The 16,910-nt window shown below is 44.5% G+C and overlaps 1 protein-coding gene across 3 annotated transcripts in view; it reads right to left on the bottom strand.

Annotated features, from left to right (window-relative positions):
* Positions 1-7,779, bottom strand: part of bmp2k (BMP2 inducible kinase) — a 68,202-nt gene extending 60,423 nt beyond the window's left edge. For all 3 annotated transcript variants that reach the window (XM_007896976.2, XM_007896978.2, XM_007896977.2), the window contains exon 1: positions 7,313-7,779. In XM_007896976.2, the coding sequence (XP_007895167.2) occupies positions 7,313-7,484 (172 nt within the window). In that variant the 5' untranslated portion in view covers positions 7,485-7,779. The remainder of the gene's footprint in view (positions 1-7,312) is intronic.
* Positions 7,780-16,910: the final 9,131 nt, after the last annotated feature.

Raw genomic sequence — 16,910 nt, 5'->3', positions numbered from 1 at the left:
GTGAAAAGAGTACAATAAGCAGTGGGCGTCTAAAATAATAATCCTTGCATTTGATAATGCAATATTTGAAATATATTTAAGATTTAAACAAATATATTTTTTAAAACAAACTCATGGACTTTTTAAAACATTCACAATGCATATTTTGCTAGCAGAAAAAAACAGATAATGAGGTAATTTCCATTAGTCAACTGAAAGATATTTAAAACAGATGCTTCCAAGTAATGGATTTTTATGGGCAGGAAAAAGTGGTCATCATGGAAGAAATGTGACACAGTATTTGGGTTCACAATAATTAAAAAATGCATCTCAAATCAAGACTGAAAGAAGCCAGCAGCATAAATTAATGATCTTGGGCAGGACACAAATGATTCTTTGACAATGTGATCATATCACAAATATGAAGTATTGGGAGGGCAAAGGTTAAAAGAGACTCTAGCTTCATTAGCTAAGGAGTCTGTCCTCCACCGATAGGGATCTCGAGGCTTTGAAACTGGGAGTCAGACGCAACATGGCTTTTTGCAAACCATCCTTTAAATTTAGTATAAACAGAACGCCACCGTTTTTTTCATATTTTTAAAAGGTCCCTAAATAGAACATACTTGAATCTCTGCAAGCCAGGGTGAAACTTCAAAAAAAAACATTTCCAGATACCTTAGAAGAATATATTCCTTTATCCACAGTGCAGCTTTGGGAAAGCAAGAGGATTGTCTGAGTACAATTTAAACATTTACACTTCCATTAAGCTTTTAGGACTGTTGTAAGAACTATTTCAAGAACCCTATATATATTTCATGATTTCATTTAATTGCTGATTGTAAATAAAATTATTTTAGTTTCATTTGTAAAAGCCTCTGGTCAGATTTTAATAATACAGTATAATGGCACTTAATCACACAACAGATAACTGCCACGTCTTCTTATCGTCATCATGACTCAAATGCAGAAGTAAAACCGGGCTATAATGTTAGTAAAATAAAATGTGCACATTTACCCAACGGCACAAGGTAAAGAGATCAATGTATATGAATATTTTGTTTCCCACCTGCTGACATAAAAGGCGCTCTATACAAATGTAATTTTGTTGTTGTTGTTCTTGTTGTTTGATCCACCTGGTGCCCAATACATGCAGAAATCAGTAGCATATGCTCATCACCTACACATAAAAACGTCTACATGCCTGAAATAGAATTTGTAATCTCTCCCCAAAAGGATGTAATCATTCTGCTTACTCAATTCTGGAAAGTATTAGGGCTATGCTCATAATGGCATATGTTGTTTTAGTTAGTTAAACTCCAGCAGTACCCCCAATGTACACTCTGTGGTCCCCAAGCCTTGGGTCCTACTTATTGTGTGTGTTCCCTAATTGTTTTTGAAGGGATTATTGTACACGGAAAAGCGATCCGCCAATCGACTAACAACCAGGTTCCTACTTACTGCGTATGGAGTAAGGAAACTTGCTCAACGTTTCGCCCTGCCCGGGAATTGAACCTTGATCTTCTCGTTTGAGAAGCGTTTGCTCTAAACACTAAGATGCAGGACTCCACATAGTGTGAAGTGCAGTGACTGTGTACTTTGTAAGCAAAACAAGGCAGCTCATTTGCATACAGCAACATCCCACAAACAGCCATTAAGTGAATAATCAATTTTATTTGTGGGGTTTGTTGGCCAGGACAATGGGAGCAACTCTGTTCTTTCTTCTTCAGTGTACCAGCACACTGCATTTACACCTGGCTGACCGTGGCATCTTGCGTCACAGAGTATGCATGTAGCCAAGCGGTGGGAACAAAATAAAGAACACAGACAAAGCTAAGCCGTGGTAACAACAAAATTACATTCTTAAAGCGCCGAGTCCTACCAAAAGGAGTCCTCCCACAGGAGTCCACCCAGATGAGTATAGGTAAAGATGAAATGTCTGTCTGTGTGTCAATCTACATTCCATATTGGATCCTTTGATTGCAAGCGTAGTACAGCTAGTACTAAATAAAATGGGTGACCATGAACAACCCTGTCTTACCCCCTATCAAGGGCGAAAGGTTCAACAAGTCTCCACGAGTCTACTACACAGATCTTGCAATTGGAATACACATCCCGGATAATAAAAAAAATTGTCCATATACTCCCATCCATAGCTTCCAGCTTCATGAGAGATTAGGTCAAAAGCCTGTCGAAATCCATGAATAGGTGGGGTTCCCCCACACTTTATCATTTGAGAGACAAAACCTCATATGCACAATGTTAGAGGCAATATAATAATAATAGTGGTGAATGAATGAGTGAATGAGCAATGAGTGAAAAACACACAACACACACATAAAACAATGGAGCTGGTCCTGATAAGTGCAGATATTGGGTTCTCTACTGTTCCTCAATCTTCTGATAAAAATGACAATGTAGCTGGCGACTTGAGCAATAATATATTAAGTATTGATTTGTTAAGCACTGAAAGCTACCTGCTATGTGAAAAGGGCAGGCATAACAAAAAAAGTGAAACTTTAGTTCATAGGAGCGGATATGTCTGCTTGTGGAAATTGTGTGGACATCTTAATACTGTATAAGAAGTTTTTCAGATTGTGACATCACATGACAAAGTACTTGACTTGCACTTAAACGTGTTTTCACTTTCTAATCGCCTCAAATAAACTGCATTTTTTTATAGATACTGTTGTCTCATATTTCACCTTGAACATCTCTTTCTATTACCTGTGAGCTAAGTGAATTGAAAAAGAGTATCATCTCTCTTTTTATTCTTCAAGATAAACAGCACGTATAGATCATGGGAGTTGAACCAGGTCACTTGATCAATCTGCGGAAACGAAAATGCATGCGCTCTCTGAAGTTGACATTGCCAACAACAATTAATACATCAGCTGTTCCCATTTGGAGCAGTATAAAAGCTTCAGTACACACTGCAGCAGCAATTAGGTTATTTTTTCTTAGTGTCTGTACCTTAATATGCACTTGCCAGATAGCACAGTTGAGTAAGAGCTCAGCTTTTGGAGGATGCTTCTCTCAAAAAGAATGAAGGTCTAAGATAAATAATATTATTTAATTCTGTCGCCTCTAATCAGAGGCTATACCACACGGAAACGTTAATAGAGCTACTGGAGTTCATGTCTGAGAGAAAATAAAGCAATATATTTTCCACCAGTGATTGGTTTTCAGTTCATATGCAAAACTACTGTATTGCTAGTGAGGTTTGTACCATCAACCAATGTTCCACACAAAGCTAAACACAATGTCTGATGCCGAGTAGATGAACATACATCAACCAATGTGCATTTATATAGCACCCTTCACACCGGACAGAGTCTCAGATCGCTTATTCCACAAACATGCAAACTGAAGGCTTTCAGCATTGGTCTTTGTGGGATGCATTACACACATAAAAATGAAAATTATTCTCTGGGGAGAGGATGGATGGGAGAGGATGGATATGGAGTTTTCCTGGCTTGAACTTGCTGAAGAAAGTTGTCTGTTGAGAGTTGAACAGTCTGACTCATCAATTGAAAATTTAGACATATCCCCAAAAAACAAAACTCAAATGGGTATAGCAATCATAGCTGAACAATTACTGCTAAAATGTTTCAATGCTTTCCGCAAACAAGATGCACAGTTGCCAATTATTCTAGAGCAATGTTTTATCTCAGATCTACATGAAGATTGGAAGAACAAAATCTGGGAATTTCCTGAGTCAAGTGGAAATGAGTACAATTGTTGGCAGGAAACTGCAGTTTTTCCAACACATCCTAATCAGATTTCCAAATAAGTTGAGTGATTGACAACCAGTATTACAGTATTTCACTAATTCCTCTAACTGAAATTATAGCAACTAGAAATGCAGTCTTCCATGACAGGAATTTGAGCTCACAATTACCTAAATGTTGAAGCAGGGGGTACATCAATTTATAAAGAACTAAATTTAGTTCCCAAACTAGCAATAATCAGTGAACTCTAAAAAGCCGATTGACGAGCTATGATAGATGTCCAGTGGGCAAGTCCAAAGATGAGCTGTTAAAAATGATAAGCATTTTATCAATATATTGGTAGACGATAGGTCAAAGGTGAGTTTTTTCCATTTAGCCTCACCACCAGCCCATGATCACCTCATAGGTGAGAACTCACACTTGGATGATCTACACGTTATTCTCTGTACAAGATGTAGTTTACACAACGAGCGAGCATTTCATTGACGAGGTATCAGTCAGATTAGCACTTTCAACCCAACTGTCAGGCAGCAAATAAACGAGGCAAATGGGATATTAAACTACACTGCCAATTAATTGAGTTCACATCCCCAGAAGCCATGCTGGTCAGGCAACACTTTTAATTGTACGAGGTAGCAGAACAAAGGAGCACGGGTTCAGGGTTGTTATTGGCAGTTTTAGAACAGACATCATGAGCCATTTTATACACAGCAATTGCTGGAATGGGCTACTGGGAAATTAAGACTCAATTAAGACACAGCTTGATGTTTTAAAAGGAAGACAGTATTGGAAATCAAATGTGTTGAAGATCCTTCTTCACGATCAAACTGTTCTTTGTGATCTTGATAACCGTGACCCTGAATGTGCCATACCCACTAAACCCATGGAAACATATTGAAGATATTGAAATGTGCTGAAAATCATGAGAAGATAATGTCCTCTTACGCCTCCAGGGTTTTGCCTCCACCCTATCTGTCACCTCCTCAATACGTACAAACCCATTTGCAACCTCTGTTCAGTGGGCATCGGCCTGCTTCATGTCCCCACCCCACCCTCAGAAGTCAGACTTTCAGCATAAATGCCCCACTTTCTGGCTGGAACTCTATTCTTGCACCTTTCCACTCCTCCTTCAAGGTCCGCCTCAACACCTTCCTCTTTGACTGCACTTTAGGCAACCTTCCAAAACCCTCACCTCCCGTCCCCAGCTCAAGCACAAACCTTAACACTGTCCAGTACTTTGGGACATCCTTCCAACGTGCAAAGCGTTATATAAATGCACGTTTGTATGTACGTGTCACATGGTTTCTCTAGGTATCCATTTTAACTGCAGCAATGTATAGGGAGGAAGGTGGTTTGCAAAAAAAGCCTAAATTTGATTCTGTTAAAAATAATTTCAGTACTACTGTATTTGCAACAGACACTACATCCGCATAAATCAAGAAAGACCAAACTTACTGAATTAGTTTAAGTTTACTTGAATACTGCCAATATAACATATCCATTTTTCAGTCAGGCAACTCTGCTGTAATTTGTCCACATTGAAAAATAAATTCTTGTAATGCAAGAAATCTTAACATGCTGCTGACCCAGAAAACCATACAGAAGCCACATACAAATGGATTGGAGATATTTCACCATTCTGAAATTTGAAAGCGTAGGACTGCAGAGAAAATCAAACTGAAATGATACGTCGCACTTATGTTAAAACACACTACTGGCTAAGGAATCAATATACGACATCAAAATAAAATTACAGAGGGTGTGTGGACATTTGGGGGAGGAAAAGTGAAGTTTTTGGAAAGATCCTCTCCAGTCTCTCAATACAACAGATTCTAAACTTGCACTGAAAAACTTGTACAAACAAAAAGACTTCCCTCCTTGCTCCTGTCATTCATAGTCCCAGGAGAGTGAAACCTCACATCCTGCTCCTCCATGTGTGACTCCTTCTTGCTCACCATCAACAACAATTTGCATTTATATAGCGCCCTTCACGCGGGGTAGCATCCCGGAGCGTGAGCTTCTTCGGTTCACAATCACTCTCATGGCCCTCTTCTGTTCACAATTACTTGTGTGACCACCTCCTGCTCACTATCATTCGTGTAACTACCTCCTGCTCACTATCACTTGTGTAACCAACCCCTGCTCACTTTCAGTCATGTAACCACCCCCTGCTCACTATCACTGTGTAACCACCCCCTGCCCACCATCACTGTGTAACCACCCCCTGCCCACCATCACTTGTGTAACCACCCCCTGCCCACCATCACTGTGTAACCACCCCTGCCCACCATCACTTGTGTAACAACCCCCTGCCCACCATCACTTGTGTAACCACTCCCTGCCCACCATCACTTGTGTAACCACTCCCTACTCACCTTCACTTGCATAACCACCCCCTGCTCACTATCACTGTGTAACCACCCCCTGCCCACCATCACTGTGTAACCACCCCCTGCCCACCATCACTGTGTAACCACCCACTGCTCACCATCACTTGTGTAACCCTCCCCTGCCCACCATCACTTGTGCAACCACCCACTGCTCACCATCACTTGTGCAACCACCTCCCCCTGCTCACCATCACTTGTGTAACCTCCCCCTGCTCACTATCACTGTGTAACCATCCCCTGCCCACCATCACTGTGTAACCACCCCCTGCCCACCATCACTGTGTAACCACCCCCTGCCCACCATCACTGTGTAACCACCCCCTGCCCACCATCACTGTGTAACCACCCTCTGCCCACCATCACTTGTGTAACCACCCCCTGCTCACTATCACTTGTGTAACCCTCCCCTGCCCACCATCACTGTGTAACCACCCTCTGCCCACCATCACTTGTGTAACCACCCCCTGCTCACTATCACTTGTGTAACCCTCCCCTGCCCACCATCACTTGTGTAACCACCCACTGCTCACCATCACTTGTGCAACCACCTCCCCCTGCCCACCATCACTTGTGTAACCTCCCCCTGCTCACCATCACTTGTGTAACCTCCCCCTGCTCACCATCACTTGTGTAACCTCCCCCTGCTCACCATCACTTGTGTAACCTCCCCCTGCTCACCATCACTTGTGTAACCACCCTCTGCCCACCATCACTTGTGTAACCACCCTCTGCCCACCATCACTTGTGTAACCACCCTCTGCCCACCATCAATTGTGTAACCACTCACTACTCACCATCACTTGTGTAACCCTCCCATGCCCACCATCACTTGTGTAACCACCCCCTGCCCACCATCACTTGTGTAACCACCCCTGCCCACCATCACTTGTGTAACCCTCCCCTGCTCACCATCACTTGTGTAACCCTCCCCTGCTCACCATCACTTGTGTAACCCTCCCCTGCTCACCATCACTTGTGTAACCTCCCCCTGCTCACCATCACTTGTGTAACCACCCTCTGCCCACCATCACTTGTGTAACCACCCTCTGCCCACCATCACTTGTGTAACCCTCCCCTGCTCACCATCACTTGTGTAACCACCCCCTGCTCACCATCACTTGTATAACCACCCCGTGTTCACCATCACTCGTGTAACCGCACACACACACACACACACTGCACACACACTGCACACACCAGCTGCTCCTCTCGTACCTTCAGCGATCAGCTCCTCCACAGTCACCTGGTAGCGGCCCACACTGAACACTCTGCCCACATAGTTGCTGACGCTTCCCATCGAGCCGCCGCCGCCTCCTCCGCCGCCGCCGCCCCCGGCACCGATATAACCCGCGCCCTCGGGCTTCGAGATCCGCGAGAATTTCTTCATGGTTCAAACGAAAGTGAGTGAGAGAGAGAGACACAACACACACACACACACACACACACAGGGAGAGTTTCGGACTTTGGGCTGCGTGGTGACTGCCGCTCTCTGGGGAGTGTGGAGCCCTCTCTCTCCCTCGTTCCTCTCTCCTCTCCCCCTCCTGTGTGTGCAGTGTGGACGGAGTCCGTCTCTGGTCGCGCGGCTCCTGCGCTCCCAACCGCCCGCCGTTCCACAGCCAATTCAAACGCCCCTAAATTCCTCCCCCACCTTCCATTCCGTTAAACTTCGAACCAGCGCGAGCGGGAAGTTCGGGGCGGGGCCGAGGAGGGGGGTTGAGGGGTGGGGGGGGGGTGGTGGTATTGTGTGAGGGCGGGGCCGGGCCGGGGGTTTTGGTCGAGGCCGGATCGGGCCGCGCGGCCGTCTCTTTCACGCTCGTTCCGTTCTCCTCCGAAGCCAGACACAACCTACCTTGTTTGAACTCCACCTCCTCCCTCCTCATTGGCCGCTGGGCTCCACGTCCCGCCTCCGCCCTCGGGCGCCGCGCCTTGCGATTGGCTGGCCGCGCCATCCGTCGGCGAGGGCGTACCGCGGCTCTTCCGCCGTCAAGTTCGGTTGAGAAGCGGAAGAGCGGTGACAAGAGGCACGAGGAGGGGGTCTGAGTGATGGTCACAGCGACGGCTCAACTGCTAATCCCCGCGCTTTAATATCACTGTATTCCTCACGTCTGGAGTACAGCGCCTGTCATTGTCAGGACGAGGTCCCAAAGCGCTTCATCCTGTAAATTGGCTGTAAAGACCTGGAAGGGCAGACCAGTCACTGGGGGGGGAGACAGGGAGCCCTCCCTCTCAGCTCCTGGTAACCCTGATGGCTGAGGGTGGTCCTCGCTGGACCAGCAGCGGGAAAGCTTGGCACGCGCAGCGAGATCAATGGCAGGCTCCGCGGCGTTCGCTGGTCAAGACTCCCGGCAGTTTCCCCAAACGCGCGGCCCCGGGGTCCCCGAGCCGTGGCTCCTGCCGGCCTGAGCCCCAAGGCCAGCAGGATGCGCCCCTCCAGGGAGAGAGGGTTCATCGCGTCCCGGCAGTCCGTCTCCGGGATTTCCACGTGTAGGTGGGATGCACGTGCGAATTTCAGTTTGGTTTGGATACTCTCGAGCCTGGCCACGGGCTTTTGCGGGCGTCAGACACCCGTGGGACGCTGCCGTGCGCAAGTCGGCTGCCGCGCTCACCCACGAAACAAAAGTGTTTTGTGGATGAACGCGGCGCGGGCACTGTTCCACGAACAGCCTTTAACGCATCGCCGGAACGTCGTCCAAAGCGCTTCGCGGGATTTTTTTTTTTTTTTAAAAAACTGTTAAAAGAGTGGAGCGACGGTGTACTTTGTGGGTCAACGCGGCAGCCAACAACACGTTCCCGGATCATTCCCACAGCCAACATTCCCAGAACAGCCACGGCCAATGTTATTTGGGGGGGAATTGTTGCCCAGAAAACCCCTTCTCTTTTCGAAGAGTGCTGCGGGATCTTTTAACCTCCACCCGAACCGGCAGAGGGGACCTCAGTTTGACGTCTCATCCAACAACGCAGCGCTCCCTCCGCCACCGCAGTGTCAGCCGAAATTGTGAGTTTGAATTCATGATGAAGGGCTTGAACCCATAACCTTCTGACTCACAGGCAAAGGTGCTGCCAACTGAACCAGGGTGACACCTAATGCCATTAAATGCCAAAGGGAGGACTTTGTTGAAACCAACTTTTTTAAAAAAAAAACACAATTAAATTTAAAAATGAAGCCAGCACACCTTGTGATAAATGCTGAATCTGCCTTAATTACTGTGAAAACTGATCACAGCCAGAACTGTTACGAAGCTTTTAAACAAAAGTTACCCAGAAACCAAAAACACTCTTTTTTTTTGAAAATGTACAAATTTTGAGGAAATAAATTGCATTGACCTGACTGAAAAAAATCCCTAAAGTGCAAATGCAGTGAAGACAAAGAGCCAAATTTTGTAGAAACTGTTTATTTGGTGAAGGGAATTTTTTTCACAGTTGCCACATTGTGTTAGCCATGAAACCCATTGAAGTGTGCTACAAAGTTACAGTTGGTTCAAAACTACAAAATCAGTAACCCTTTTCTGTTTATGACAGTAAAATCCCCTGAATACAGTCCCTATATGCCAGAAATTTCGAAGTACCAATCTTGGTTTTACTCATTTTTATTTCCTTCTTTCAAATTTAATTCTTTTTCCTCCCCTTAAATTACTTATCCATCAGGATTTGAAGGCAGATATGAATGGAAAATACAGTAATTTGCATTGCAAAATTTAACAACATTTAGTTTAGTTTTGCAGCTTTTGTAATTTTCATGTCAGTTTTAGTCTAGCTCAGTTTTTGGGTTTGTCTTTGAAGAAAACATCTGTAAAGATTAGCAAAATCCTGTCTCTTATAGTAAATTACAAGAAACATTACCAATTTAAAATATAATAAAATTGCTCATCTAAATTGTTAATCATTATTCTGTATATTTATACAGTAATGCCTATCCCAGGTTTCATTGTTGTTAGATCTAAAGGTATTAGATCAAAAGGCTGACTAATAATGGTTTACTGTGGAAATGTTGGGTTAGCTTCAAAACTCAGAATGTTTTTCCTAACTTGCCTTTGTGTGGGAAATGCCTTTACCTCTTTCTGCTGGGGAAAAGAGACACAGGCAAAGCTTAACAAAAACGATGTATCCCCATATTAAGGAGCTAAATTAGACTAGATCATTGTGTTCCATAGAAAAACACGTCTGTCCCACACAGACCATTTGTTTCAGGAATAGGGAAGCCTGTTGGTGTAAAATACTCTCTCACTGAGTACTTTACTACAAGTTGAGTCTCCCTTATATGTTTCATACCCTATAATGAACAAAATTTACCACTCACATGCACATGTATTAGTTTCTTATTATGTTAGGATACTGGAATGGCTGAAACAATCTGGCTGTCAGAATCCACATGCAGAGTTGTTATAACATTTCGCTCAGTTATAATACAGTAAAAAGGAGTTGCAACAGTGAGTTGGCAGCACAGCTTCATAATATACTAACTAGTTCTACTTGAGCACTGTGCACTTGCAATGCTCAACAATTAAATAAATCCTTGCAAATGCCTATAAAGTCCAAGAACATTTCAAAATGTTTCACAATTTCTGTAAAGTGTACTGACTGCATTTTGTATGCAAATTATGTTACTTTGACTTATCACACCTGGATAAGTGCTTATCACAGTGCTTCCTGTGAGTCGAAAACAAATATATTTGCACATTTTTTGCAGCATAACTGAAACTATTGTCTAGATACCAGCTACTTCTTTGTGGAGGTTTCACTCACATTAAAGATGCAAAGAAAATCCAACTGACTGTCTACTTAAGAACTTATTAAACATTGTTCTTGAATTTTAGAAAGTTCACTTTGCACCAGCTGCAGTTACACTACAATAGTGGCAGTGCCAGCTGAACTGTGTGAGATTATCCATTGGAAATGGTTTCCCACCACTTCCCTTAAGATTAATTGTTTTCCTTAAACTGCAGCTAAACTAAAGATTTATTGTGGCAACCGGGCATGGAAAAAACATTACATTTCATCTATAACTGGCCTCCACAGACAGAGACTCTCTCTCTCTCTCTCTCTCTCACACACACACACACAGAAAAACAAAAACTTTCATTTATATAGCACCCATCACATGTCTGCTTTGCAGCGATAGTGACTACCACTGATTGGGGGTGGGTGATAAGCGAGAAAAACAACCACAGACATGGTCAAAGAAGTGGGTTTTTAGGGGCTTTTAAAAGTAGATAGAGAGGCGGCAAGACTGTGGGAGATGGAGAGCGATCCAAAGGACGTGATCTGAAAGGGTCTGAAGATGAGGGCTAGGATGTGCAGTAGGCCTGAGTTTGCTGAGCAGAGGAGGCAAAAGGAAAAATGAACCTGGATACGATTACAAAGAGAGGCGCGATCTTAAACTTGATCTGCAGAGAGTCAGTAGATCCTAGCGAGGGCAGCGGGGATGGGAATGCAAAGTTTCATTCAAATAAGGGTACTTCCAAAAGCATTAGATTAGCTGGAGCTTGTGGATCATGTTGAATCTGGAGGTGCGAAGATGTGAATGGGAGTTTCATGAGTATTAGGGGTGAAGTAGGGATGGAGGCCAGCATTGTGTTGAAGATGCAGGAATGTGTTTCTGCTCAAGAACAACAAGTTGCATTTATACAGCAGGATGGCGTCTCGGAGCGCTTAACAACAGCAGAGTTTGATCCCGACCCATGGAGAGGGGGGAGGTGACTGCAGAAAGGAAAGGTGGAAGGATTGAGAGCAGAGTTCCATAGTTTTGGAGCATGGTGGCTGAAAGCACTGCCACCGATGGAGGAGCAGAGGGGATGAGGGATGTGCAGGAGTCCAGGGCCAGCTAAGCGAAGGAAGCGGATAGTGAAATGGGATGTAAGCAGGTCAGAGAAGAAGGGAGGCACCGGGACATGTAGTAATTTGTAAGTGAGTGTGAGGATCGTGAAATTGATCTATTCTACAACAGGCAGCCAGTGGAGCCCAGCAAGGACAGGGGTGATGGGGGTACGGAGTTTGGTGCGGGACCAGATGTGAGGGAGGAAGGCGAGATGAGGGTCGAACCGAACACAGTTGTACTCTGGGTCAGTGAGTTGGAGGCCTGGAAGGTTGAAGAAATGAGAGCCATTAGGCTTCAGAAAACGGAACTTTCATATTATAAAATAAAATAATCTTGATCTGTCATGGCCCCTTTTGTAGTTTTCCTAAATAACAAGTGAAACATGCCACTTGTTTTTTTCTTTATGCATGTTTTCTGTTTTGTTTTTTCCTGTTGTTCGTCAGTCATCATAACCAGGCTTGTCATAAACGCACACAAGTTTTACCACTGCTTTCTCCTCACTGGCAGATCCTGCAGCTGACTGCTGTTTCTCTTGCTTTATCACATCTGAAAAATGTTTCTGCTGCACAGTGCCTTCCTGTGAGTGAAAAAACAAATACGTTTGCAATACTTTGTTTCAGTGTGGCTGAAATTGATTGTGAATGGTTGTTATGGGACCAATTAATCTGTTTTGCTTTAAGCAGGTGTTTCTTGTCATGAATCTCATATTGTCAGGAGGAGAATTAGGAGAAATTTAATAAAAACATTTATGCTTGTTCAACATTGAATGTGTTTATGGAAAGTGTATAACAGAATATCTGACTACAAAATATCGGATGCAGATGTACCCTGGCCTTCTACCACACATTTTAAGAGGATGTTTGATTCATTTACAAAGAAAGCTACAAATAGCTTTTCCACTGTAGGCAGTATTAACTAATTCACCAGTAGCACTGCACCTAATGTCGCTGTTACCAAGTACAAGTAGGAAGGAGCTGAGTGAGGAATCTAACAGTTTAACTAATGTAGAAATTTTATTTTCACCCAGGACAGGATGACAGGAAACCATTATTGGGGCTAGAAAAGGTATCAAGACAGAACCAGAATAGTGTTTGTTTTATAGTAATAATAATATTCATAATAATAATAATCTTACATTTGATATAACATCTTTCACATTGGGAGGATAAAGCTTTTCACATGATATATTATAAGGTGTGGTTAGTAACTGTGTGCTTTGTAGGCAAACATTTCAACTGAGTTCCTATAAAATAACTGAATATTGTCCTCACTCTACATACACCGATCCCCCTGATAAAGGAAGAATCAATTCATGTACCCAGTATTTTTAAAATTATAATTGAACACGTTCTTCCCGATTGGATTACATGGAGTGCTGGAATGCTGTTACCATGATTCTTTTCTACTTCTGTTTGTGCCACAAGTCTACAAATCCTTTCACACACTGGCACCTCCCTACTGACCTCCCTGCTAAGCGTTCTGAGACGCTACCTTGCGTGACGGGCGCTATATAAGTGCAAGTTGTTGTTCATTCACTCCACTACCTCCTGCCTTCACTTGGCTAGCTCTGGCTTCCTGCTTGTGCCTCATCCCTTTCACTCCACCCATCGGCAGCTGCACTTTCAGCCACTGCACCTTAAAGCTTTGAAACTCTCTCTCTCAATCTCTCCATCTTGCCCCCTTCTTCCCCTCTTTTAGATCACAACTGAAGACCTTCCTCTTCAATCACGTTTATAATCACCTCCTCCCTCTCACAGGCTGGGCATTAGGCATCGCCAACCTTATGCGCTCCAAGACACTGCCCTGCATGCAGCGCGCTATATAAATACAAGTGGTTGAGGTTGTTGCCATTCTCTTTTGTTCTTGCCAGTCTCTTATTACTATTGTTCAGCTCAGCTGAAATTCTGCCGTTAAAAGCTGACACTTATTTTGCAGTTCATGACAACTTATTTTATTCTGAGGGATTCCATCATCATCCAGTACTTTTAAAATAATTGTGTACTTGCATTTTACCCTGTTGAGTAACTGCAACACCATAAATATTACGGGTAAGGATTAAAGTAAAGTACATTACTGTAATTCTGTTTTTCACTTTAGCGACACATGGGGAATTCCCTCTCCCCTCCCCCAGCAACCAGGAACTTACAAAACCACAGTTTGGGTTTGTTTACTTTAGTGGAGTGTTCAATCTCTTGCTGACAGAACCCACCCTGCCCCCCTATATCCCAAGAACACAGGTTTGGGTTGGTAGAACCCAACATAGTAAAAGAGCCCTCCCTCTACCCCCAACCCAAGTGAGTGTGCGAAATTACTGGAATATATCGAATTAAGGTTGTGCAATTTACAAGTGTGATTGTGTGTTTTCCCACTGTCTGGTGTGACACTCACTTGACTCATGATGACATTGACTTGCAAAAATAGGAGGTAATAGCAGATTCACTCAGCAATATGTTTACTCCCTCAAGACTACAACAACTTGCACGTTTTGCGCCCTTCACGCAGGACGGTTTCTCAAAGTGCTTAAGGGCCTTTAAGACCCATTTGTAGGAAGGTTGTACTATTATCAACATGATCCAGTCCTGTCTAATTCAGGTATTTGATCACCAAATCCACCAGAGAGGATTGAGTCAGCTCTGTTCTCCTGTTGTCAAGCATGTTACCTTGGAGCCAGCTCAAGACGCTCTTATCTCCACCAAACTAAACTGGTCCCAAATTTGTCATCAGAAAGCTGACTTTCACTAGATGGACAGTAACCTGTGTTTGAACCTCTCAAGACATCTCTGTGTGGAGTATAAACACTGGCAAGGACTACTAGTTGGGCTGAATAGTTTGTTTCACTCCTGTAATGTAGTACGTAATTTTAGCTTGTGCCAGGAGCACCACCCAAGGTATAGAGAATAACATAGCTGCGTGTACAGGAGTGAAAATTTCTGAATGTGGTAATTATTATCCATGACAATTAAAGCAAAACTTTGTTGGTGTCTGGTGTTATCACCCAGCTAACCCACTCCCCACTTTGTTACAATGGTTGCGGCTCAACATACATTGCACTTTCATCCTGCGGAGTGCACCACTGGAGTGCCAGTTCCTGGGTCACCAGTTTAACTTTGATCTTATTAAGTTCATCCAGTATTCTGCACTACGACAACAACAACAATAAAATTACATTTGTATAGAGCCTTTCACGTCAGGAGGATGTCCCAAGGCGCTGGACAGACAGAGTTTCGGACCCAAGCTGGGGGTCAGGGTTCGGGAGGCAGAGGGTGGAAGGCAGGGTGGGAAGCAGCGAAATTGAAAGCACAGTCGAAGAAGGTGGCAAGGGAGGGGGTGAGGTGAGGGACTATGGGATGGAGAACCAGAGGGTGGGGGCAGAGTGGCAGAACGCCTGCCCGCCAATAGTGGGGCGAGTGAGGCAGGGGACGTGAAGCAGGCTGGAGCCCGCTAAGCGGAGTGAGCGAGCAGGATGGTAGGGGATTAGGAGGTCACATAATCTGCATAGTCGAGCCTCGATGTAATGAAAGCATGGATGAGGGTTTTGGAGGCCTGCAGTGTGAGACAGTGGCGGAGCCGGGTGATGTTGTGGAGGTGGGGGAAGACAGAGCGGGTCACGGCGCAGATGTGGGGTAGAAAGGATAGTTGAGGGTCAAACAAGACCCCAAGGTTCCGGACTGGCTTAGTAAGGTGGAGTGTGCGACCATGGATGGAGATGCTGTCAGCGCCTGAGGTGAGGAGGTGCTGACGGGAACCAATCAGGAGAGCTTCGGTCTCATTGACGTTCAACTGAAGAAAGTTCGCTCTCATCCAGGAATTGATGTCCGACAAACATTCAGTCAGGACAGCAGTGGTCCTGGAGTCAAGGGTGGAGGCAGAGAGATAGAGTTGGGTGTCATCCGTATGAAATTATAGAAAAAGCAACAAGTAATAAACCAGCAAAATGGGCTTCTCATAACACGGTAAACAACCAGTTTGTAGTGCACAGGGAATAAAATAGCTGATGGCTTACAAATGTAATTTTGTTGTTGTTAAAGTATACGTGTTTGATTTAAGCCAGGTGCGCTCAGCAGCATGCACCTGTGCTTTAAGGGAGCGGAGGTGACTGGTGTACCATGGTGACTTACGTGAATAGGAGATGGTCCGGAGAGGGAAGCAAGGGAATCGAGAGTGGAGGAGAGGGAGCTGCAGAGAAGAGTGACCGAGGAGGATAGGTGCGGGTGGAAGTCCAGAGGGGAAGGAGTTCAGATGATTCCAAGGCAGCTGAGAGGGAAGTGGGGCGAGATTGTTTTCCGGGGTGGTAGGAGATGGAGGTGGGTTGGGTGGCAGCGGGGAGAGGGATTGAGAAGTTAACGGAGATGAAGTGATGGTCCGAGATCACTTTGTCGAAGATGGTGAGGTCTGAGACGGTGAGGCCCCAAGTGATCACCAGGTCACCAGGGTATGACCGCGGACGTGTGTGGCGAAGTGGATGTGGAGGGAGAGATTGCGGGAGGAAATAAAGGAGGAAAAGTCAGCAGAGGTAGAGCAGGATTCATTATCCTAATACATTCCAAACGGCACCAAACAACTGGTCTGACCTCTGTTCTGCTGTGCTAGTCTTGTTCACACCTGCCCCTCTTCTGCCGAAGGTGAGTTTCGTTTTACAAGCTGGAAATAAGCCAATTTATTTTTCTTGTGTCTCCTTCTTTCTTTCTAACTTACAAATTCTAGTGAACTCTCCTGGTGCAAGTTTGCCTTATATTGTTGCTTGTTATGATGGGTTTGTATCCCTAACTCCAAGTGATTGACTTACCTTCCGTCAAGACTGAATACAGAACTTCCTAAAATTGCAGGAATTTGCAACCTCTTATCTGGCCAGCAAGGAAGGCTCTCAGGACTAGCCTCCCTCTCCACACAGAACTTGACTTTGGGCCCAATTACATTTCCAGAAAAAATTTTCTTCAAAATCTCGTTTTGACTGTACAAATTCTGCCAAAAAAGTTCCCACCCCAGCATTTGTCACCC

The sequence above is a fragment of the Callorhinchus milii genome, unplaced genomic scaffold (assembly GCF_018977255.1).
Source record: "Callorhinchus milii isolate IMCB2004 unplaced genomic scaffold, IMCB_Cmil_1.0 Scaffold1, whole genome shotgun sequence".
Classification (NCBI taxonomy): domain Eukaryota; kingdom Metazoa; phylum Chordata; class Chondrichthyes; order Chimaeriformes; family Callorhinchidae; genus Callorhinchus; species Callorhinchus milii.
The sequence above is the reverse complement of the archived record's forward strand: the minus strand, read 5'-3'. Positions and strand labels throughout refer to the sequence as shown.